At 32.4% G+C, this 27400-nt stretch overlaps 1 protein-coding gene across 1 annotated transcript; it reads left to right on the top strand.

The window, feature by feature from the left end:
* The first annotated feature begins 519 nt into the window (after positions 1 to 519).
* LOC123559647 (uncharacterized) lies at positions 520 to 26581 on the top strand. The gene is made up of 4 exons (XM_053525701.1): positions 520 to 815; positions 1076 to 1270; positions 25470 to 25609; positions 26557 to 26581. Exons 1-4 carry the CDS (start codon positions 597 to 599, stop codon positions 26579 to 26581), a joined length of 579 nt encoding a protein of 192 aa, XP_053381676.1. The 5' UTR covers positions 520 to 596.
* The last annotated feature ends 819 nt before the right edge of the window (positions 26582 to 27400 follow it).

The following is a 27400-nucleotide window of genomic DNA, read 5'->3' as shown; positions in this document are numbered from 1 at the left end:
ATGTAATATGCTATAAAGGTTATGTATAAATAGCTTTTTTTCCTGTCTCAATGTGGTTTGGGATCAACTGTGATGTACGGAAGGGAGGCATATTATACACAATATAATTTATAATATCTTAAATTGCTACATATAGTTATTCATTAAAGGATGATCAAGTTTGTACTTTACCCTATGCAGATGAAAAATTGTTCTTTTGGCAGATTGTGAGGATAACTTACAACTAAATGGCAGGTGTAAAAGAAATGATCCGTCTATTAGTGCTAGTAAATGCAATATTGTTCATTTCCGTTTGGAATTCGTTCCTAAATCTGCTTTTGGTATTTTACTTGTGGAAATAAACTGAAATTCGATAATCTCAATACACAATAACCTAATTATTGAAGTTTGATCTCCTGTCTTTACAATAGAATCACCAACATTTCATTAAGGAGTTAAGATATGTTAACTTTATTTGCCAGCAAGATGAGTGTTAAAGAAAAACGACTGTTTCGTTTGATAATTTTAGTGATGGCAGTGTTGGCAGTTATGATAAAAAAAAACAGATTTATGTGCCAAAGGAAACTTCGCAGTGGGAACATTTAAAAAACAAAAACATGAAGGAGTCAGTACAGCTGGAAAATATGAATTATATAGACATAATGTCAAAACTGAATAGAGATAAGGTTTTCTTTAATGATAGAACGTTGGTATTTATCGTGCAGAAGTATTATGTACAACCTCCGTGTAAACTACCGTACAACCTTTCTCATCCAAAAATACGGAATCCGTCGCCCGGGCAAACACAGTTTATAGACGAATATTTAAATCATAAAGTAAGTTTTTATGACTGATCTTTCAAAAATATAGAACTAAAGAAAAGTAAAATAGTAGTAAAATAATTTAATGCTAAAATAAAAAATATCTCAAACATTGGCTCATTAAGACATAATATGATAACTATAAACCTGACGCAAATAAAAAATGATAGCGATATATGTAAAAAAAAAACAAAACAAAAAAAAAAACAACAAAAAATAAAACAACATATCTTTACAGTTGGAAGTTGTTTATGAATATAAGTCTTGTACTTCAGCAAAATGGATTTTGTGTTGACTGTGGAGCTTTCGATGGAGAACATTTATCGAACAGTTTGTTCCTTGAACGGTATCGCAACTGGACTGGCATTATTATTGAACCTAACCCTACAACATACGGTTTGCTGCGACAGAAACACAGAAAAGCATATTCTCTCAATGCTTGTCTTTCATTAAATAAATATCCTTCACTTGTGAGTATCATTAAATTTTTCTCATTTTACACATACATATGTAAACAGTTTAGTCTACAGACGATAAATCATGTTTTCTTTTGTTTGTGCAGTAATACATATTTAACTTATTAATCGAAATTCTGTTAAAGATAATTCAGCCATATTATAGTTACTGTTTGATCAGGCGCTTAATGTTGTTTTACGTCTTTACTTGCCGTCGAATGCATTGGTTCTATGCGCTATTGCTTCATAAGGTTTTCGTTAACCAGAGGATTTTTTTTTATTTTTGGTTGCGGGTTTATCCCGCTACCAAAGTTAAGTGTATTTCTGACAATCATATAGCATTCGATTCCAAATTACATCCAAAGGATGTTCATGTTCATCACAAAGTAGTCCCATTCATGAACAATGCGGATGAATTATCAATGAACAAGTAGTTCTTATTCAACCTCTATCCATACACACTGACCATTTAGATTATACTAGATCTATCAAAAATAAGGCATTTTCAGCCCATCGTTACATCACTGACTTCCAGTTGTCAATTTAGATAAGTTCATGTAAGGTCAGGCAGAGTTAATCTTAGACAATAGGCACATTTGTATTTGATTCTTATACATGTATAGATTTGCATTTAAACAGAAAAAATCTAGCAAAACCCGCAACATCAGACATCTCAAGGCTTTGATTTTACATATCGCACCTTTCGTTGTGTGTGTTAGTGCGGGCTTTACTTCTATTTGCATGGCCCTTCCATTTTGGAACACATTTATAAAGACAAGAAATCGGCTAAAAGTCTTCCCTATGGTGTTTAAGCATTTACTTTTCCAAAGCGATACCATTGTGTTTTGTCATCTTTGTCTATATGTTTACTTTTTCTCTGTCTTTGTAATTATATGTATACAATAACAGGTTGTAACAAATATATCGAGGGGTTAAAGCCAGAACGGTATAAGTCCACGTTTTACTGAAAATCACTTTTTTAGACTTTTTAATACCATTTTTAAAGCTCCTTCTTTTGCCCTTATCTCTGGCACCATATAAGGTATAAAACCTAAGATATCAAAGGGAACCATATCGCAATAAGTGCTTATCATCAGTATTGTTGTATGCCAGAACGTTATAAGTGCATTAACATGAAAACCAGAAGGATTTAAGTGCACTTAGTTCCTTCTGGCAGTATACATTTTGATATATTATGTAAGGTAAAAAATGTGCCAAAACGATACAAGTGCACTTAAACCATTCTAGAAGTAACACATTTTGTTAATAATTCAAGGCGCAAATGAAATATGATCACTTAATACATTCTGGAATTAACACCTTTGGTTAATTAGGAAAGAAAATACTTTCAGAACTTGTATCCACAAGTTATATAATTGTTAATTGTAAATGGAAAGTAATATTTTTATTAAGGTTTATGTTATATTCACATGAAAACTTATATTGTTCCCTGCTAAAATGGTGAAAACTCCAGATTTAACAGTATTCTGCCATATTCGTGTATATTAAATAGTTTGGCAAAGAAAAGCATTAAAACTATGAGAGGGAATTATAAAAGGAGGTAAACAATCAGTTTTTTGTCAAGCTTGTGCTGTGAACAGAAAACAAAGAGTTGACAGAACAGATGACAAAACCGTTGAGACCGTTTAATCAGGAACATAGTAAAATGAAAACCAGAGATAGAGAAATAAAATCAAACAAATTGAGCACAAAACCAAACCAACCATCTGCAGTCAAAGTAGTTTTACTGATTCCATGTTCCATTGCCAACCAAGTTTATTACCTGTATAAAGAGAAAATTAGGTTGCTACAATTTGTTTTTCTTCTCTTTGCCCAATTTAAGTTCAACATGAAAATTGTGGAAAATATCTGAAGAATAAAGAATAAAGAAACTATTGTGAACTTTGAAGTTGGCATACATGTACATAAAATAATTTACTAGGACAGTAATGCATGTTTTTTCATTGTGATTGTTGTGAACGTGAGAATTGTTGCTGTAACATTAAAGTGGGGGGCAATATAAATTGATAATTAATTTTACAGAATTTCCATTTAGTGACAATAGTGTTTAGTTGGTATAATTCAACGTCAATTAGTGAGGCATGACTTATCCGCTATCCTCCGTCTTTACCCCAGTATTGTTATGAGCTAAAAGATCTGGCACACTTCAGTGCATAAAGTTGATCTATATTTGTTTGTCAGAAAATACTGTTGTTTGTTTAATAACACTGATAATAATTTTAATGAAAACGATAAGAGAAATATTATTCAGTTTGTTTAATTTTAAATTTCACTTCCACCGTTTCAATTTATCAGTTGTTAAAACTCAAAGTTCTATTTTGTTGAATTTTGGATATAAAATAGTTTAATATAATACTTAAAGTTAGTTAATTGATTATTTTCACTTTATCAAAATAGGAACCACACAATTCTTCAAATATTAACTTAAAAGTTACCCTTGTTGATATTTTCTTCAGTAGAGGGTATTCTAATCAAGGGGATTTTGACAGCCCCGACATTTTCAAGAAGGGGATTATGATACCCTGCTATTTTTAAAGAGGGGAATTTTGATCACGGAGATTTTTATATACACATGGCATGCAAAAGAAAAATACAATAACATAGAAACCATTGAGCAAGTTTTAAGTAAGCGAACTTATGCAAACGGATAATGACTGTAAATGGAGTAGTAGTATAAACAAGGCAATAGAAGAGCAAAGAAAGCAACTTCAGTAACTGTTACTGTATTCATACCCTGTCAGTCGGATAGAATTGTGAGAATGGCAAAAACAAAAAATCCTTGTGTTGTAGCACATTTACCAGTGAGAATTTCTTTCCATAAAGAGCATTGCAAAGTATGAAGTCCAAAAAAAAAGCTTGGATAAAAAGGGACAAAAAAGTGAAAAAAAAACTAAAAGGTTAAAATTTAAAGAAGGTAAACCTGCAAATGAATATGTTTAATACAGTTTCGATGACCTACATTTCTAATGTATAAAACTAAAATCAAGGAAAGAAGCTTCTATAAAATCTGATTTACTGCTGATCCACAATGCAAAACTTCCCATTATACAAAAAAGGAAGGACTTCTTTAGCTTTGTTCTGATGGAACAACATCTTCAGAATTCCATCAGTATTTCAAGAATATTCATTCTGAAAAAGCAGCCAGAGACTGCCTATCAGAACCAGACATGTTGAAAGTAAGTGATGAGTCTGATATTGAATAGTTATTATAAGTACAAGGGTTGTTTTGTTTTAAGAGGTACTATATAGAAAAAGATGGGAAAACGTTCTTTTACTAATATCTAGAATTGATTGTTGAAATTTTGTGTAGTGTAATTTTTATACAATTTTAAACATATTTTGTAATTTTATACACATTTTACTCAACATTTCTATTTGTACTAAGTGCACATATTTCCTTAGTCTTTGTAAATCATGTCATAAGATTTAATAGTTTTGTTATAAGTGCACTTGTGACAGTATGGCATCGAATAAAACCAGCATTATTGCAATATTTTAGAGAACTAAGTGCACTTAACACATAACCCTCAAATTATTTTCCATTTTGTTGTATGCCAGATTGAGTTAAGTACAATTTTAACTATAAAACCAATTTAGTTTATGAGTAGTCCTTTTATATTCTTCATACATTGTAACAACATTATTGTCTATAATATAACCAAATCTTACCTAAATATTCTGATTCAGTAAAAAGTTCTATGTGTCTAAAACCTTCTTTTGCGTTTTTCTCCACTATTTGAAAAATGGACTTATACCGTTCTGGCTTTAACCCCTCGATATAAGAACACATTACTTTATGTAATTTCAAGATACTGTTTGTGTTGGGGTTGTATAAAGCTTGACTATTTTCAAAACACGTAATACTAATGTTTTATTGTTGCAAAACAAAGGATAATTGGCCAGTATGGACGAAGATTCCACTGGCGGAATCTTGACATGTAAGGTGCTTTCACTTTCAAATAAGACGGGCCTTTCGTGGTATACAAATGTTGCTTTGCCGTATTGGATCCATTCATAGTATATCATCAGTACTAGAATATTATTGTAAGTCAAAATGGATTTAATGTTTCATTTTCATTCCAGTTAATGTTATTCTGCTGGTAATATCTAAAGCAATCGATTCTTTCCTGTCTCGAAGGATCGGTATTACGATAGGGTTTTTTACTTAACAACAACGAAAGAGAACGAAGTCAGCAAATCCGATGGAGACATTTTAGTTTGCTTTCAGTGCGAGCGCTTGCAATTACATTGGTAAATTGAGAACCAGGTGTAACTGCTAAATGGTATACGAATTTGAAATATATACAAACAAAAATATTTCAAATTTTCGTTTATGTTAAGACTGTAACATGAGAACGTTGTAAACAGACAATTGATAATATGAAATATCGGAATAACGATTTTCAGCAAAATAAATGAATATGTGAAACAGGTTTATTAATTAAAAATAAATAAAAAGCATACCTTTGGCAAACTTAAATATATGGAAAACCAGCTATTTTAAATATAATACTAGTATTACTTTTTTGTTTTATTATGCGAATATGATCGCTGGTTTATTTGTTCACTGTTGCCGTGTAAATATATAATGTATATGTACAATTTGGAACTATGACTTTCTGTTTGAATGAAAGCAAACCTTGCAAACTTGTAGAAATCAAAATATGCATGTCTTCAATGTTAAACGGCTTCAATGGTTGCTGCGTTCTATCGTCGTATCTAAACGGTTCATAAATCTTTTTCTAAGACCGTGGTAGTTTTGTAACAAACATAATATATGTCTATTCCTTGTTTCTCTTCCTCAGACATAATAATGTTATTAGTTTTTATTTTTTCTAAATAGTTGAAAAAAAACATATTTTCAGATTGTTTAGGTAAAACTTTTCTTTTTTATAAACGGATGTATCCTTTTTAATCAAATGCTAGTAGAACGCATACTTTTTGACATATTTAATTGCGATCGGTCCTTTAAATATCTCTAATATATCAATTAACAGATATATTAAACCGTTCGCCTTTGACATAATGTTTATAATTTGAAAACCGATTTTGCCGGAACTTTTAGGTGAATGCTTTGTAGCAGAGCACTGTATGATTAAATTCAGTTAAAACGAAACATATTTATTCCAAGAGTACAGGATCTTTATTACTACATAAACCATATTTTGATTAAAGCAACACATGAAAGGACAAGAATGAAGTCTTATAGAACTCTTCTTGTAAAATACAGTTTAAAACTATAAATTTGATTTTTTTAAAAAGAGGATTCTACACCAATAATCCTCTTTTAAAGAGGTAAAATTAGCTTTTTTTGCCTCTTTTTTCTCCTTTTTTTCACACAGAATGTGGAAATTTCTACGACAATATGTAAAATATCACAACGCTTTTATTCATTCCTTTTCATCTTTTTGTGCGAATGTGGAAATTTCCACACCACAAATATGCTAAGGAATTCCCATTTTAATGTTAATAAAATAACAACAAATATAGTTGGCATATAGATACATATTTATTGAGGGAATAAAAGAAGTAATAACAATCATTGTGGAAATTTCCACACCTCGTCGAATGCATAATATAACGGGGTAAAATTTCAAGATATCAACACATGGTAATTTCAACATTACTTGGCACAATCTTTGTGTGGAAATTTCCACGTGAACCCATTATTCTGTAAAATATAAAACATAACAATGTTGAATATCAATCTATAGATCTACTAAGAAATCTGATCACTCGAGTCAGTGTGGAAATTTCCACAATAAATATCTTGTCTAAATGTTTTCAAATCTTTCCTTTGATTTGATCAGGTGATCTAGTTTTTGACCCCCCCCCCCCCCCCCCCATGATCAAGATACAAACTTGACTTAAAGGTCGTCAAGACAAATATTCTCACCAAGTGCCTCGAAGATAGGATTAAAATTGTGGCATCTAAAGTGTTAACAAGCGTTTCATTTGATTTGATCGAATTACCTAATTTTTGACCCCACATGACCCAGATCCTAACTTGAACGAGCGGTCATCAGGATAAACATTCTTATTAGTTTCAAACTTAAAACCTGGTCACTAGTGTGTTATAAAAATTTTCCTTTGATCTGACCTAGTGACCTAGTTTTTGACCCACATGACCCCGTTTCAAACTCAGCCTTAAGATCATCAAGATAAATATTTTGACCGGGTTTCATGAAGTTAGGTTAATAAATGTAGCCTCTGTAGTATTAACAAGCTTTTCCTTTGATTTGACCGGGTACCCTAGTTTTTGTCCCCACATGACCAAGATTCGAACATAAACAAGAGGCTATCAGGACAAACTTTTTGACCATTTCTCAACAGTTTCAAACTTAGAGTGTTAGATCGCTAACAAAATTTTCGTTTGATCTGGCCTACTGACGTAAGTTTTGACCCAACTTGACCCAGATTCAAACTTGGCCTAGACATCATTAACATAATCATTTTGACCAAGTTTATAAAAATTTGATAACAACCGTGATCTCTAGATTACTAACAAGCTTTTCCTTTGATTTGACAGGTTGACCTAGTTTTCTTTTTAATTCCACATGGCACAGATTCGAATATAACCTATAGGATATCAAGACAAACATTCTGACTAATTTGACTAATTCTCATGAGTTTCAAACTTAAAGTGTGGACACTTAGAGTATTAACAAGACTTTCCTGTTATCTAGTTTACTGACCTAGTTTTTGATTCTACATAACCCAGTTTCAAACTTGAATTAGAAATCATCAAGATACACATTCTGCCCAAGTTTCATAAAAATTGGGCCACAGCTGTTGCCTCTAGAGTGTTAACAAGCTTTTCCTTTGATTTACCCGTGTGACCTAGTTTTTCAAAATGCTTGATCCAGATTCAAACTTGACCTAGAAGTTATCAAGACAAACATTCTGACCAATTCTCATATTTTAAAACTTAGACTGTAGACCATAGAGTGTCAGCAAAATTTTCCTTCGATTTGGCCTACTGATCTAGTTATTGATCCCACATAATCCAGTTTCAAATTTCACCCAGAGATCATTAAGACAAACATTCTGACCAAGTTTCGTAAAGATTGTGTCACAACTGTGGCCTCTAAAGTGTTAACAAGGCAAATGTTGACGGACGACGCACGGCGGACGACGACGGACGCCGGAAAATGACCGGTCACAATAGCTCACCTTGAGCATTTCGTGCTCATGTGAGCTGAAAAAGCAGTGAAGCTTTTGGGTATACACCTTGTTTAAATCAATTATGAGTAAATACTTTATTACTGTTCTCTTATGCTAGCTATAAACACTACGATCAGGTGTGATTTTCAAAAGTGTAGAGGTTTATCTATTTTCTAAATGAATAATAAAATCTTTATAAACAACCCTAAGGTGTATACCAGTCATCTTATTCCTTTTACATTTTATTATCTCATAGCGAGTGAATTACAGTTACATGTAGAGGTTTAGAAACTGATATACAATCACTCGCCTTTATATTTATGATATTGCCCATATCATCACATGTATATAAAATATTACATCCCCTATTGGTTGCAATATTTTGACAATTGATTGGGAACCTTAGTAGTATAAGAAATGAGGGTTCTGGCGCAGTTTTTTTCAATTTTAATTAGCCACCTTCTTTTAAAAAATCCAAAGCTGACTAATTTCAACAAATTTAAAACAGATTTTAACAAATTATTGTTAAAACCTTTGGTTTAACCAACGAAGACTGATAATTGTACAAACAACCGAATCACTCAAGCGTAGGATTGTTCTACAATCACTCGCATGACTAAACATTCTTAAACTTTCATGTTACTGAAATCACTCGACCGTAGGATTGTTCTACAATCACACGCATGACTGAACATTATTAAACGTTCATGTTATTGAAATCACTCAACCGTAGGATTGTTCTACAATCATACGCATGACTTAACATTACTAAACGTTTATGTTATTGACATCACTCAACCGTAGGATTGTTCTACAATCACACGCATGATTGAATATACGCTTTTGATACATTTTAACTCTTTTTATTGAAATAATTTATAATTGTTTGTTCATTTTCCGTTTGATTATAAATATTTAGTATTTTGTACAGTAAATCATAAATGTTTATACCATCTTGTAACATTTTTATGAAAAATAAACAATAGTAACCGCAGAGTATACTTGTTTTGTCTTGATATTGTATGTTATTATATTTTATATCCGGAATGTAATTAATTACTTCTTTTGGTGGAGGGAGTCCAAATGGGTCAAAGTACAATGTATTAAAGTAACAAACCCAATGTGTTCCAAGTCCGACAGAGTCATCCAAATTTATAATTCCACATTCATTATTTAATTTTGTTTTTGGTAAATTATTTCTACTAAATACACCCCTAAAGTTTTTAATTTTTAATTGTTTAACCCATTGTTCAATTTCAAAGTTAGAAATAGGTTTGTTTATAATTTTTTTTTTTTTTACTATAGGAATTCGTCTGTAAGGTCTCCGTTGAGAATCAATCTGTAGTCCTTTCCCACTTAACAAAGATGTAATCAAAAGTATTCCGAGACTAGCAGCCAGCATACCTAGGAACCCGCCGTCTTGTTTCTGTTTTTGTGTTAATTTAATCACTCCAGATCCTACTAGTTGCTTTCTTTGATTAGGTGTAAGATATGGTGATATTATATTTCTCTTATCATTAGCTACCGAAATCATACCATTTCCAAGTATTTTACTAACACCAGTACTGGCAAGACCAGAAAGGGTTCCGACCCCTAACGGTCCTAATATTTTTGGAGCTATTTTTGCAGCTATCGGAGGAATTGTCCGGCCTAGCAGACCAGCCAAAGCTCCTAAAAATCCACAATTTTGACCTTGACTGGACATTTGCTTTTTTGAAATTGCAATTTCTAATCCCTTATTGTTTTCATAGACTTTTCAATGTGATTAATTTGTGTTTTTTTGTTTAAAAGTAAAGGGAAGTTTCCACGTAATTGTTCTATTTTAATCTAAAAGTATGTGGAATTTATTTTATAAAGGCTGTGCTAATTTTTTCTTTGTCCATCTGTTAGGTTAACTTTATATTCAGATGATAATTTGATGACATTATAAACTTTAAATTAATTTTAATTTTTACTTAATTTAATTTTATTTTTATTTTATTTTAAAAACCATAACAGTTAATTTCCAAAAGTATTGATTTCGACTGTTTCTTCATATAAAACAATTGCATAGACACGAATATTAGCTGCAGGTGGAACATTTAATTTAAGTGTTAATGTAATATGCTTTGGGTCTTGTGTAATTTCTTTCTTCCTTTTTATATTCCAAGTTAAAATGACCAAATTCCAAAATAAACCATAAAAGTTTGATCTATTTAGCAGACTTCCATTAGTTTTATTATTTTGTTTATAATAATAAATTAATTCCATCGTCATATATTCTTGATATAACCTTGTGCATTCCGTTTCTGATAAAAAAACACCATACCCACTCAAGAGACAGGACTCAAGTGCAATTATATTAATAGCATTTACCTTAAATGTATCCAACAGGTGTGAATTATGTTCTTGGAAATTGCTTTTTTCAGGTCGTTGTGAGTAAACAAATATATGTTGTGGTTTTGTTACACCAGCTGTTACTCTAAAGATTATATTATTCTGTTGTGTATCTGCTGACTGTGTCACCATTTCCCGAAGGGACCATTTTGCTTTTGTAAATCTTTCAAGAAATTAAATTAATTCCATAATCGTTAAAAATTAACGCGGAACCCACAAAATTAAGTTAGGTTTACCAATACCCTACCTGCATCAGCAGCATTAGCTCTAAAAATCAATTCGTCATCATTTGTTAATTTTAATGTTATTTGTGTTTGGCTTTGGGGTAATATGTTTTCTTCCAAACCCTGAAAAAATTAATAATTATATAACGGAATTTTAGCATTTACCTCATTACCACCCTGGATTAATCCCTTTCTAATAGTAAAACCTGGATTATATCCATCTTGATCATCCCTGCTTTCAGCAACACAGTAGTAATCTAAATAAAATAAATTCATTTGTCCAGTGGATCGGCATAATCCTTGGATAGTTTCAACTAAATCTTTACATTTTAATTACCTTATATAAATTGTTACAATCATATTGATTTTTTTTTTTCCATTTTGTTAACTACTAACTGATCAATTAATGAGCTGCATTATTAATTAAAGAAATTGATCTCATCAGCTAATTATTACATTAGCAGCTAGTTACTTTAAAACTCTCTTCAAAATAATAATTACAAACCAATCAATATATGAGCTTCTATCATTAATTGTAAAGTGATATCCGGTTTTTTGTTTTGGGTGCTTAACATTATTTCCACATGACAGTATTAATGGCTGTAATCTGATGAATAGATTAGTTCGTAGTATCTTTCACATACTGCTTTTTCTAAACATGTATATATTATATATTATTTTATTTTTTTATAAATTAATTTATTTATACGTGAAACTCTTGATTTAGCGTTAAGCCTATGGGGAACTGTTGTTCCTAATTTGGTACCTTTTACTCCTGTTCCTGATAATATTCTATTTATTCTCATATTAATTTGAATTATTAGTTGAATTATCATTTTTTTTTTAATTTGTTTTTTTTTTTTTTTGCAATTCCTTAGCAATTAAATTACCAACTGCCGGAGAAGGTTTCTTTTTTTAAAATTTTTCAACAATTTTATCAGCAGCTAAATTTCCGACTTCCGTTCCAATCTTTTTTGTTCCACTTTTAAGTGCAGCTTTTCCTGCAGTTTCCAGAGTTTTTTTTTCCAGCAGATGCAGCTCCACTTGAAAACAATTTTGTTAAAGTGTCAGAAATACCTGAGCCCTGTATAATTTCTTGTTCGGTCTGAGCATCTACATAAATAAATATTCCTTTATTTTTTATCATAAACTTTCTTGTACTTTATATAAAAACTAAATTTATATTTCTTTTAAAATTAGTGGTAAAATGTTTGTTCCAATCCATTAAAATTAAATCAGTCTACCAAACACATTGTAATATATATTCTAATTGAATTTGTATTAGTTTTATTAATTTCAGAAAATCCGACTCTGTTGGTTCTTTTTGTAAATGAAAGCTCTTGTTAAATCGCAGTACTTAAATCATAGCTAATATCACTAAAAAATTACCATAACGAGTGAATTATCAAGAAGATCACAATGAATGTAATTGTAATCCACGGGTTGAGTTATATTTGGTGTTTGTATTCCCCATTCGGTTGTGTTTAAAGCATTTTCTCAAATCCAAGTAATGTATGAAAATATGACATTCTTTTTCTTTTAAAATCAAACATAAGAGTTATCTTAATTGAAAGTAAAATAATTTAAAACTACTTTAAATCAAATTCCAAACTTATATTGCAATGTCCTGATTTATCAAATTCAAAATCACCATTACTTATTTATGTTCCCTATATAATTATTGGATGTCTGTAAACCTGTAAGAACCATAAGTAAATATAATATCTTTTCCCTTTCTTTACCATTAGTATAATCAAATTTCTTTTATTGTTCATATTCATCACTAATCTTAGCCAGAGTAAGTCATAGTGTTTAATACTATCCGAACCAACAACATAAGTTTTATTTTTTTATCATTCTAAAAATTTAAGGCACGACTGAATCGAACTGTAAAATGCTTGGAGCATTCTTAGTGATGTTTTTAACTGTTTTCAGAACTTAATACACTTTTTGTTTCCATTTTAGTTACAATTTATTAAACATATTTTTAAATAAAAGTGTAAATTCAAGAAAAATATTTTTATGTAACATTTTCCCATTTTGTTCTGGGTAAAATTGTTGGTTCATTTTTAATAGTTCAGCATTATGCAATACTCAGTGTTTTAGTTTCTCATTAATGTTCAGGAATTTTTTTGAACCACAAAATAAACTCAAATTTCTGACCAGTTCTTCTGGTTTAACACGTACAAGACTTAATTAAAACCTTCTCCTCTAATTACTTTTTTTAATTTCATGATTTTTTATTGATAGGTAATCTCTGATTATTTCTGTTAACTTTAAATATTTTCTACAAAGTAATGAATGTTTTTATTATTGTTATATCTTTTATTATCAAATCATTTAAATCATCACCTGCTTTTAGTGTTAATTACTACTTTTCCAGTGTTTTTATTTACAACCAATTTGGTTTGACTATCAAGTTTTTTAAGATCAATATTTAAATTACCAATATTATCCATTTGGTGAAAATTTTATACTTTGTCCCTTTGGTAAAGTGACACTTTGTTTTCATATTATGATACTTATTCCCTTTCCCATATATTTTCCCTTGATAAAGAATAATCATTGAGTACATTGCTCTAGAAATTTTTTTTTTTATTTTTATAATTATCCGACCTTAGCTAATATTGCCTCTTTTGGTTTTAATCGATTTTTTGTTGGTTTTTTTCATTCTAGTTATTGACCCAATTTTTTATATCCCCTAATACATTTTCTATGATATTCTCTACTTCTTCCCTAGTCATTTTTTCTTCTGGATCTTTAGATGTACTGTGAAAAAAAAATAAAGACTGCTTGTGGTGTGTTATATTTTTCTCTGTCTAAAAGATTTAAATCAATTTCTTTATTTAACACCGCTGGATCGAATGTATCAAATGGCAATTCCTGTTCTGATTCTTCTGACTCATACTCATCCTCACCAGTTGTTTCATAATCCAGAGATTCTTTAATTATATCAGTTGTTGGAACCGGTTTTTCGGTTATTCCAATCTTTTCTCTTCCATAATCTTCTTATTCTTTTAAATTTTCTCAGGTATCCATCTATAAGGTTCATCCCCAAATTCTATTTCGGTATAGGGAGTCGGTTTTGGTGGTAATAACGTTTGGCGGTCTTGAAATACTGTGGTAAACCTTGATATGGTTGTATATACTTTTATTCAACACCTAGTGACTCAATTGTTGTTTTTATTGCAGGGTTAATGCTTTTAACTGACGTTGATAATTTCGTTTTTGACTTCTATTTACTTCTGTAATTGTTTATAAATTTTCATTATACATATCCCGAGTTGTAGCTTTTCTTATTTTTTCTCACGTTATTTCTTCGCTAAGAGCTCTTACCTTTTGCCCGACTAAAGTCTTTTCTTATTCTTATTACATTAATTTTTGAATGCATTTTATATATAATGTAAGATAATGTAATATTTTTATATAAGGGAATTCCAAATTATGAAAAAAAGTGATTAAATCTAATAACTTTAAACAACATTATCCTTTTATGCCCGGATTCCAGATTTAGAATGTAATATGGATCTTCTGGATCGGGAAAAACGAATGTATTAATGCATATACTTCGAAAACCTCTTATATTTTATGATAAATTATACCTATATGCTAAAATCCTACAACAATCTAAATATCAGCATTTAATTAAAATCTTAAATGAAATTGCAAAAAAAATAAAATATATCCAAATGAAATACTTGAATATTCAGCTGATCCCAACCAAATCGAACCTTGTGAGAATCTTGAACCAGAGAAACAAAAAGTAGTAACATTTGATGATTTTGTATGTGAAGAAGAAAAGGTTCGAAATGAAATAACAAAATACTTTATTCAAGGACGTCACAAAAACTGTTCTGTTATTTATTTAATAGGGGTAGGAACTTCACAGGTCGCCCAACACGACAAAAACGAAAATGTTGCAGGCTCGGTTTGATTGAGCCTGTTCATGGACGATAGTCAGACATACTATAAAAACACCAAAAGAGATTCGAATTAAACTGTTTCACATTAGATTTTTTTGACAATCCAAGTAAAAGAGAAAATGATACATTTGATAATGAACAAATATAGATTACAACTCTTTTGTTAATGCAACAAAACAAAAATATGATTTTTATATGTTGACAAACCAAGGAAGTTCCTAAGAAAAAGCTTTACCTGTATAATATAATGGGAAATTTTAATGATGTAAAACGAAAAAGTGAACCTGACAGTATAAGTAAATAGAAAAAAGTGGAAACTTCACAGGTCGTCCAACACGAGTTAAGTTTGATATAGATTTAAGTGATTATGTTAATAGAAAACAATTCAAAAAGCTTAAAAAGGACATGGACTCATATCTTCATAAAAATAAGAAACTTGATAACACAATGAACAGAGCATTAGATAATGGGAGGTAATGACATAATCATATAGGAAATCCAGATATAACCCAACGATGCAGTTTCAAGACCGTTTATGTATAAAAAATTCCAATGTAATAGATGAACTATAATTTGAAGAAATCCAAATATTAAACAGACCTAGAAGCACAAGTAAAGATATTGGAAGAATTAGAAAATGGATGGGCTAAGTAGACCATTATTAATAGTTGAATTACAAGTAACTCGAAGAAGAAATTGAAACTATAGTTGATTCTGTAAAAAGACTTGAAGAAAATCTGATTTGACAGATGACAACATAAAAAAAGTATTTAAGAACAAATTTTGATAAAACTTATACAACCAAGTTCAAGAAATAAAAGATAGTATGATAAAACATGAAGAACTAACAGACAAGATTATTGAGCTGAGAAAAAGTTACAAAAATAATGTATCAGTTTAGAAATGAAAACAGAAATCAATAAACTAAAAACTGAAGCTGAAAAAAGCATCAAGATTTACTACTCGATACATTTTCAAATAATTTGCAGAATATAAATCTGAGGCTAGAAAAAAGCACTTCCACAAAGAGGCATGACCATGACACAGCAAATAGAATAACCTTAAAAAAAACAACTTCGAGACTAGATAAGTACTATCGATGTACGTAACAATTTACTTTACGCAGACTTAAGTGAACTTACAGGCCTGTTACAAAAAGATATTAACAAAGCTAATACAAAATTGAAGAAAATAAAAGATGCACTGAACTTTTAGTTGAAAAATCAGTGATAACCAGAAATCGATTACTGCTTAATACTGAAGCAATTTCTACTAATACTCAAGCAATTCAACTACTTGTAAAAATTACATAAGTTAAAAAATGTTTTATAAACAAGCAACACACGAATTAAGCTAGAACAAAGAAATACTGTTGACAATTTGTCTGCTTCTGAAAGTTTGCTACAACAAAACAAGTTTTGATGATTTAGCTGAAGTAATTCTAAAACTTAATGAAAATTATCAAGCAATAGAAGAAGAACTAGAAAAAGTAAGACGAGAAGTGTTTCTCTTGCATAGTAAATAGCAGACAACTACATGTTAAGGAATTATATGACTGAAATATGTTATTGAAATAAACAATCAACTGTCAACATAATAAAACTTTATACCTTTTGCTTTGTTTGGGTGCGAGCTAGATCATGCCAGATAAAATATCTAACCAAGCTTCATGCACATTAAATAAACAAGTGTTATCAAGCTTTTACTTTGATTTGACTGGTTGACCTAGTTTTTTATCCCGTATGACCCAGTTTCAAACCTGGCAATCATCAAGAAAAACATTCTGACCAAGTTTTGGCCATAAATGTGGCCTAAAGAGTGTGAACAAGCTTTTCCTTTGATTTGACCTGATGTATCAATTCACGATTTGACCTGATTTAACAAGTCATGACCCCAATCTATGTGTTATGCTTATAAATAGGGAAGAACACATTCAGTTTATCATTTTTATTCATCAGCCCTGGGAAAATCAAGAGAAACAATAAAAGCTTCAGATAATAATACAAATTGCTATTATTAATCTATTTGTAGACTTTGTGATCATATTTCCCCCCTGGATTAGAGAGTTAATTATAAATAATTATGATTCCATGTAGGAAGTGTCTAAGGTATGGATCCATACCTCTAGAACTTGATTCTAGACGTACGGATTGGTACCTCTAAACAAGCCTGTTAGGGGTTTTCTAGGGGTATGCATGGATCTCCTTTATCTAGAGATTTAATGTTATTTATATCTTAAATCTTGTTAAAAATGAAATAATAAGTATGACTAAATCGGTGTTCACTTATAACTTGGATCTAATGGTTTACAGAATTACCAGCTAGCGTTCATCTGATTGTTTACCTAATCTTTCAAAACCTAAATGCCCGATAAACTCCAACTGCAGTGAATATACTGTTCAGTGCCAATTAGCTTCTTGTAAAATAAACTGTTGATAATAGATTAATGGACGATTCTAATTCTTAAATGATTCTATTTGAAATTCAGCAATAAAAAAATTAAATAAGGCATAATAATTAATATGCAACTTTAGCAAGATATTATGATAATCGGCACAGAACTGATTGTTTAATAATCAATTAACAGATATTAAGTAAAATGTACCATGTATCTCGTAACGGCTACCAAATGTGTGGAAAACATATAGCACTAATTGGTAATTATCATTAAAACAGTTGTTTTTCCCCAAACATATTTAACATTACTTAGTTTAATTTTTATATCTTTTTTTTTCTGCCAATTCGTAATCTTGTTATTTGGTGTTTCTTGCTTACGGGAATTTATATATGTTCCAAAAGAAAATGTAACAAACCGTTGGATGAAAGTTGTCATCTGTAAACCATTTAGATCCAATTTAATCAAGTTTAATGTGAATTCTGCTGAATTCAATTATTTTGTTAAATTATTTCATTTACAACAAAATTTGAATTATAAATTACCCTTAATCTCTAGTAAAATGGTGTCTGTACCCCTTAGAAAACCCATATCAGGTAGGCAAGAGGTACCGTTCCGTACAAATGACACTTTGAACTCCTTCCATATACGAGATCATACGAAAACACATTTTTGAAATAATATATTTTCTGTTTTTAAAGTTAAAATGTAGTCTCCTAGCTCTTCCGAACACCGTTTTCAGTATTCATTTTGATTACCAAATCTCTAACCTGCCTTATACGAGCTGGTTCCCTCAGCGGACCCCTAACTTTAACCACTGCATGCCCTACATTTGGGGTAATATTGTCATCATGCAAGGCCGAGGCCACCTGATACGAGAAATCAAATCTTACAAATATTAGTTGACAGTTCTCTGGGGACTTGATGCTCGAGATTGTATAATATACAATATTCTTTGTTCTAACACGTAGATCTGCATGATATATATATAAATAAATATATATATATATATATATGGGCGCTCCATGAGAAAATCTGTATAGTGACAATTTCAAATAAAGAAAACAAAATATTCAAGGGAACATTCTTTAACTTTAAAATCTAAAACTTTGAAGTGATTATCTTCATTATCAAAGAGCACAATGTTTAAAAATCGCCGAGGGCATTTTGAGACGGTGACGTTAAGAACGCAAGTAAGACGTCGCTGTGCAATGTCGTGGTGTTTTTTCAAGTCCAATTAATGGAACAAATTAGCCCTTACGCTTTACTTAACATCATACATGTGAATATTTGGTGGAACAGTTTCAACAGTTCAACTGAAAAAATAATTTAACCGTATAATTTTGGTTTTCATCCATTCGCGGTCCTTTTATCAATACACCTCTATATTTTCATGATGCAATGGGTGCTTTGGGAATTTCGTTGCCCATGACAAACTAACAACATTTATATGAAAATGTAGTAGAATTTGATTTGTCTTAGATGAAAGTATTAGAATATATTAGTTTCAAGCTTCTGGAGCAAAATAAGAAAGCAGCGATTTTCCAGTATTTTAAACTACTAATTATGCAGTATTTATATTATGTCACTAATACAGGTTTTCTCATGGAACGGCCCATATATATATAAATTTCTCTTTTCCATTTGAGCCGTGCATGGATTGACTTAAAGTTCTTATGAAAACCCTTTATACTGTATACGAACCTTCCAGCATAGTAGATGTAATTCGTGGACTCTGCTCGACATTTATTTTATCACTGATTCTCTGCATAATCGTATGACTAAACTTTGACCGAGTTAAATAAAAATTATGCAGAAATCTGTTTTTTTCTTGTTGTTTACGAATGAGTATGGTTCCCTCTCGCACGAGATGTTGCACTGCATTCAATAAATGATATCGAGAACCATCAGCCCAAGCAGTTTAAGTGTACATTATGAACGAAATGTTAAAACTATTTCAATATAAAATGCAAATGTTATCAAGCTTATTTGAAATAAAATTATTTTAGTGTTATATTTAAAATAGGCAAATATCCGTTTGTTGATTTATTAAACATTTTAAACGACATATGATTATAAAAAATACATTGTAAAGAAAATTTTCGTTTGCGTAAATTTTGCCTCTTGAACCAGGGAAAGGCGTTATTTTATCATTCGGAAGACATATCATCCCTTCTGCCGTTGACGTCAAACATTTGTGAAGATTCGACATAATGAGTAAAAGGACATAAAACATCCAGGTTATGGGGATGGTAGCTTTATATAAATAAACAGTATTTTTAACCAAAGTGCACTGCATGACTCGACCGTGCAGATGGAATAATTTATTTGGAAACAAGTTGATTCGGACAATGGCTGATTCGGCTGTCATATTCATTTTTTGATTCATTTTGTATTCAAGATCATGACATGTTGGAAACTTTGTATCTAAAATAAACTGAACACGTCACTGAAGCCCGGAAGAGGGTATGTAAATTTAACGTTTTTAGCGTGTTGCAGGACCCATAAATCGGACAGTAGGAAAACGCTAATTATCGTCATTTATGTCTTGCAGAATCACTTTTCGGTCGTTGTAAATGATCAAAACGACATGTTTACCTTGTTTGCATTCAGCTATTAATGTTTGATATAAGGCTGTCGAGAGTTAAGAAAATTCAGCTGGCTTATATACAACACAAAGGTTGAATTAAAAACAACTGGTTTAAATGCATTTAACTCGTGTTTAAAACGCATTTAGCTTGTGTTATTAACGGGAAACCCTTGACACTTGTTTTAAATCACGCAATTTCCTCGTCTGCATTTAGCAGATTGTAGATGAGTACCCCATTGAAAAATGCTGGGGTCTAAAAGCAAGTATACGCGTTGAAAGCACACGCAACTTCCCCCAGCGAGAGTTGTCACAACATTTCGTGAACAAATGTAAATATTTTAATTTTGTAAGTTTTACTCACCGATTTTCAAGTTTTGTAGTGGCTGTTGCACATAAAGCAAATGTCTCTATACTTGTCAACAAATGATAAAAAACTAACGCCAAAATACACATCGCATTTACGCGACTGTCCGGATTTCGAGGTCTTCCGAAAGTCTGGGTCGCCAACAAGTAGTTTATATAATTTGACGCAATCCTCGGAAATATTGATATAATCTTACCACATGGGCTATACGATCCCCACTTGATAGACCAAAATAGATGAAGCAATTTCCAATGAAATTTCCATCGCTTTTAATACTTTACATGCTATAGGTTTAAATGCTAATTATTTATCGAATTGGCCATAGATTCAAATAAAACTTACATGTATCAAAAGTGAATTTGCAGACGAAAAAAGTCACTACCACAAAGTTTACCATATTTATGATATTACGGGAACAGTTCTGTTCCGGGCACCGTAAACTTACATTTTTCTGATGTTGTTAAACGCTGATTGGCTGTCAGTTGTGACATCGTAAAAAAGCATTTCGAGAACAAACAAATTACTTTAACTGGTAGAAAACTATTTCTGAGGCCATGCATGTAAGATTTAATAATGTTTCTGTCAGATCAATATTTTGATCGATACAGGAACTTTCGATCCAATGTATGGATCGACCCTGAATATCTGTATTTGTTACATAACGAGAACAGGTACACACCCTAGCTAGTGGTTGTCATAATTAAGATTTGTTAACATTACAAAACACAGGCTAAATATAAGGTTTTTTAAACTTTTGCTTTCACATTCAAAATGTTGAAAGCTAGGTTCAGATTGTGGAAGGGTTGTCAGAATGAGTTTTTCAATAGCATGTCTTCAGATCCAAAGCATAGAGTTAATTGTAGATGTCAGACTGACCCTCTGATCACCATTCAGCAGCTTTTCAGACGGAAAATGTTTGGTTTTGGGTCAAGTCTAATTTAATAATTTCTGTCGAGAATTTTCAATGCAAAATCAACCTGTTTAATCTGTTGTTGTTTATTTCATAGATGTGTGGTGTTGTATATCATACAAAGAAGATGGGGTACTAAAGGTACAGAGAAAGGGAAGTTGGTGCCAGAGGCCGACCAAGAAAGATGTGGGACGACATTGCGCATAGGAGAGACATGTACTGCCGAGTACATTGACAACAACAACAACATATATACTACCACTGTGCTGTTTGCGTCGTGTGTATCGTTTTAGATACTATATATAAAATGTACTAATATTCAAAGCGTGTAGGGAGTGGAAACCAAGTTTTAAAGACCTTGAACTTAGTCCCAATTTCCCAAAAAGCAGTATAGTGATCATCTACATATGGAGGTCAATGATCATGCCTGGAGCATATTTATGATCTTCAAAATATTGATTCTTTCTTTAATAACTGCCACAATTGAAAAAAGCATATCTCTCATATACCAGAAAAAAAGCAGAATAAATCAAAAATCGGAAATAATAAGCAAAATCAGTCTAACAACGAAAAACCGCCAATTAACCCTTTACCAGTATATAGATACGTTCAGTATTGATATTGATAACCAATACACTGGATAGCATATGCTCTGTACAGGTTATTGGAGAAAAATGAAAAAATTATACCCATGTTACTCAGATCAGAATTAGTCTATGAATGCTTATTTTAACCATTTATAGTATCCAACATATTTTTTTTTGGGTGGGTGGGGGGGGGGTGCTGAGGGGGATTGAAATTTCTTTCTGATATATTTTTATGCCCCCGGCATCTACTGATGCGGGAGGCATATAGTGATTGTCCTGTCCGTCCGTCCATACGAGGTAAACCAAATGGGACCGTTTTCGTCTAAGCAATTAATACCCCTTACCTAGAATGTACATGATACTTAATTCAGATGTAACCTTGCCCATTCCCTCCATCTTCCAGACATCCCTGACCTCAGATTATTCTTGACGTTGAACCTCATTTGACTAGTTGCATTATATGTGCCATCTCTTGGTTAACCCAAATGGGAACCGTTTCGGTCTACATCAATAACCGCTACAAGACTGAATTTATACTAATAAAATCCTGGAAAGTAATCCATCGACCACCGAGAACAAAGGCAGATAGTGAAAATTGCAGACTCGGTTTGATTGAGTCTGTTCAGGCAGTAACGGAAAAAGCAACACTGCCCACGCCCCCTAGCACTGGCTTAAGCAGAATTCAATCTTCAAATCCTAAATGAGTTGAAATCAATGGATTCCGAAGGAACCAGAAAATATAACAACACGAATGAAGTCGGGCGACTTTTTACGGCCGCCACACAGCACTTAACACCCGCTGTTGTAAGTAAATAAAATCCTGGAAAGTAGATCCCTCGACACCGAGGTGTGCAAGAAACCTGTGACCATTCTCACTTCAAACATCACCTGACCTCAGTTTGACCTGACCTTGTTTTGGACTTAGCAGGTGTGTTTTGTATCGACAAGGAATGCCAACGGGGCATCAAGCGTTTAATTGAACGCAGCTCTTTGTTCATACTTTTGTGATAAATAATTCTCAAAATAGAAAGCTACAAACCTAAGACCTTAGAAAATGATTATAATTCAGCTGTTTTCAGCTTGGATTCCAAAGATAAGAAATATTTTTATTGTTACAAATTGACAATTTTATTAATTGAAGGTATAGAAATGAAAATCTAAAAACTTTTATATTAAGTGTTTTTTAAAATAAACAAACTGGTCTAAGCATGTAGTCATTAAACTCTACACTTAAACCAAACAGAAGTTCATAGATCATAAAACTAATTAAATACATGTACATACGTTTTGATAAAAAAACATTGATCAAAGACACTTTCTATGAATCTTTGTTGATCCACATTATCAAAAATAATGCAAACAACACAATAGGTTTGTTTTGACAGCTGTGCACAATAAACACATTTCCAAGGGATCCAGGTCAATTAGTATAATTTCCATAATGATGGCAAGTGATCTATGGGTTATAATGGTTGTTATGGTAACCACACCTTTCATTATACTGACATAAAATAGAGAAAAGTGGAAAACTTCCCACAGGTCGCCTCAACACGACAAAAACGACGATGGTTGCGGCTCGTTTAATTGGGCCTGTTCAGGACGTAGGGTAAATGCATGCAACCGTCCCCACGCCCCAAGCCACCGGTTGAGCAGAAAAACTCAAAATTTACACATGCTAAAAGAACAAAAAGCAATTTAGAGACATCCGCAGATGTATTCAAACGGCGGTGAACAGAAACCTTCAATGAACACGTGTTGAGGGTGTAATTCCATGAACAAGCGGGCGTTGGTCCCCAGATAAAATAATGGATTTGCCCCAAACGAGAAAACAATGGCAGAATAAACAAACTAGAATTTAGGAAGGGGAACTAAGGTTATGGAGCCTGCGTATCACAGATATTGTGAAAAGACAAAATTAAAAAGCAGGCATATCCAAGGGGTGATTATACAATACCCAATGCTATGAAACCGGGAGTATTGGAACTACCCAGGCCGAAATGGTCATGCTGAGAAACTAAATATTACTAATAACACGACATAAAAGTCGTGCTGAACGATCTGAGAAGATCGAAATAAACTCCAATCTAATGTCTCACTTTTACACCCCTATGACTTACAGACAAATTAAATATTAACCCATCATCCTGATGCTCTAGTTATCAGTACCACTAATTAGAATAGGTGACTACCAGTAATAAAATCCAGTTATCATGCTGGGTCAGCAGTCCTATTTCTGGGTTGCTATATGAATTGTTCAGGCTATGTGTGCACACTAAGATAAGGATCGTATATTTATTTTATAATGATCGTAGGTGCAAAATACTGGTAATCAGAAATTAAACGATTCTAATACAAAAACACTGTATTGAGCTTCAGCTGGTGTTTATGACTTGATTTAATTAAAAACACCTAAATACAGTATGTGACCAGTGATAAATCTTAGATTTGATGAAAATCCAAAAAGGTTCACCATGCAGAAAATGTTCACCATGCACTTGTATGGTCATCTTTGATACAACCCAGAAAAAAAGTAGGCGAACATCAACTGCATACAGTTATAATTTTTCCGCAATTTTTAGATGAAAATGACTTAATAATCTTATATTTATGGATATTAAAAAGCCAGTTTCAGGCTTTGTAACTGCCAATTTCAGAACTAAAAATACTTGGCAAGTATAAGCAGACCTAATGTACATCATGTAATATATTAAAGAATAATACTGATAAGTAAATTTTATAAAATTTACATAAAATTAAGGAAATAAAAAACGTGTGTGTGTGTGTGGGGGGGGGGGGGGGGGGGGGGGGGGGGGGGGGGGGGGGGGGGGGGGGGGGGGGCGAGTTTATCCTACAAATGTAGAATGGTACCTATCTTGGTGAGTGCATGGGGCTTTAGAGTCAGTGGGGGGGGGGACACATAAACAACGCGGTATATTTCCGCTAAACTACATCAACTAGAACATAATCAATACAAAAGTCTCGCATTTGCCTGTCATGACATATCTAAAGTGAAATACACCAAAATGCACACCGTTTTCAAACGATAAAATCTGTAAGTTCTTACTAGAGTCAGCCGCTGGAAGTACCCTCATATGGTCGTCAATGAAGAAAATAGCATCTTAAATATGGTAGCCAATTAGCCGGTTCAATTCGATTTCATGCAAAAGATTAACCGTTTTCAAAATTTTAAAATCGTCCCAGCCCTACTACAACCATTTCCGACCATTTAAAGAAAACAATGAATTGTTTCAACGTGCTACATGTACAAATGCTTTTAGTTCCGTTTATCTTAACTTTTTTGCGGATCATGCTCTTTGATTAAGCAACAAACTTGCTATTATATATTCAAACTGTCTACCAGTGCTACATAGGTGCTTGTGTTCCAGTACGCATGCATGTGGATAGTGTGTTATGAAGCACATTGCAAACTTTCTATATTTCCATAAGTTACCTTAGATTCAGAGGTAAAAAAATAAACAGTATGCACATTATCTACATTAATCCCTGCACTAAAATCTTTTGGTGGTAAAAGTACGGTTGTTTTTTCCATAACAACACTGGGGGGGGGGGGGGAGAGGGGGCATGGGGGGGGGGGGGGTGGTGCACGTGTGGGGGAGGATGTAGGATATGTGGTGTGATAGTGATTGATTGTGGATATAGGAGAGGAGTGGGATAGAAGGGGGAGAGGGGGCTAAGGGTGGGAGTTGGGTGAGTGGGGGACGGGGGGTGGGGGCGTGGACGTTGGAGGGTGGGGACAAGGTGTTTGTTATAATAGATGTAGCGCTTGAGTTTTTACGGAGGTAGGTGGTGGAAGATGGAGCCAAGTGTTTTAAATTTCACAGAGGTGGGGAAAAGGGTTATTTTATTTTTGAATTATGATGAATGGGGAAGATAGGGTTTGGGGTTTTAGATTGTGTTGGGTTTGGGGTTTTTTTTGGTGTTTTTTTATATTGGTATGAGGGAGTTTGAATGTATATGGATATTATGGGGGTGTGTAGGAAAATTGAGTGATTAAAGTAAACAAGAGAAAGGTCTGGGAAAAGTCTGCAAAATTGCCGTCATTGGTAGCTATATACATTTACATAAATATGTCGGGAACTTGGGTTATTGGGGGATGTCGGATGAACCCTGTCAGATTATTACAGAGTGGGTAGTGTCTATCAAAAAGGTATATGTAGACTTATTTCATGTTTACCTGTGGTCAGTTAATACAAACGGTTAAAAGGTCTTTGAATAGGAATACCACTGCCTCAATATCAATTGAAAATTGAAGATTTTGACTTTGCACCAAACAAGCTGTGCTATTTTCACAAAATTGTGCTCTTAAAAATGCTGTCAAGTTTTTAAAGCAAGTTGCTGCAACTCTCCTACAGATGACAGAGTTAAAAAATAATCACTTCGTCAAAATTCTGTGAATGTATGTTTTCTGTAGCGAAATCTTCATAGAAGTGCTGATTTCGGGGTATTTGTTTATTACAATTTTTGGACGTCTCTAGCATACAGGCTTAAACATTAAATTAATAATAATAAATGGCATTGATTTGGATGCTATGAGCTGTCAGATTGGCCGAGTGATCTCAGCAGCTCAGACGTTCATCCTTTTTCATGCTGCTCAATTTCCGGTTGGGGACACTATAAATGATAAGAGAGATATCAAACTATCCTATAATTAATTTTAGTTTACTTTGAAATGTAAAAAACAGCTAGTTTTTTATGACACATAAATTTTGTAATGTTTCACTTGCAGAAATATCATTGCCGAAATCGACTGAATAAAATGAATCTACTGATATTGAATCACAGACGTCAAGTAAATACACTGGTTACAAAACAGCAAGTAAAAAAAAATGAAAGGTAAGTCAGTAATACAAATTGATCAAATACTGATTTGAATTAAATAGAACAACATATTGAACGGAAGATTGCAAGGAGGATCGATTTCAGGGATATGTTTATTACAATTGTTGGAAGTCTCTAGCGTACAGCTTAAACATTTATTATTAATAATAAATGACATTGATTTTGCTGCTATGAGTTGTCAGATTGGCCGAGTGGTCTCAGCGTAATTCGATGTACTTTCTTTGTTCCCTGACTGTCAATTTTCCAGTTGGAAAAAATTAAAATACATTGCCAAAGTGTTAGTATACAGCTCTTCTGTAAAGTCTGTGCTTTTATTGATAAAAAAGAATGAAATTGGACAGTATTGTATGACACAGATTGTTTTGCAGCATAACCAAAGTTCATGCATGTCCAAACAAATAAAATTATTATTAAAATATATATTAAATCAATACACAACTAGTGCATAGAAAGTTGTGCTACAAAAGGAACCAAACTCCAACACAGTTTTACCTTCCTCTATCTTTACAGTTGACAAATATCCCTTACACGGAGGTTGCAAAATGAACTAGAATGGTGTTGACAGATAAAAATGTTTTATTCATAATGTAATCCACCGACGGCTCAATAATTTATTTTTGTTATTTATTTAGGTTTTACGGGCGCACCAAACACAGTATAGGTTTATATGGCGCCAAACCAGGGACGACAAATGCTATTAAGAAAAATGCCATAACTAAAACAACTGACAC

The sequence above is a fragment of the Mercenaria mercenaria genome, chromosome 15 (genome assembly GCF_021730395.1).
Source record: "Mercenaria mercenaria strain notata chromosome 15, MADL_Memer_1, whole genome shotgun sequence".
NCBI classification, from domain to species: domain Eukaryota; kingdom Metazoa; phylum Mollusca; class Bivalvia; order Venerida; family Veneridae; genus Mercenaria; species Mercenaria mercenaria.
The sequence above is the reverse complement of the archived record's forward strand: the minus strand, read 5'-3'. Positions and strand labels throughout refer to the sequence as shown.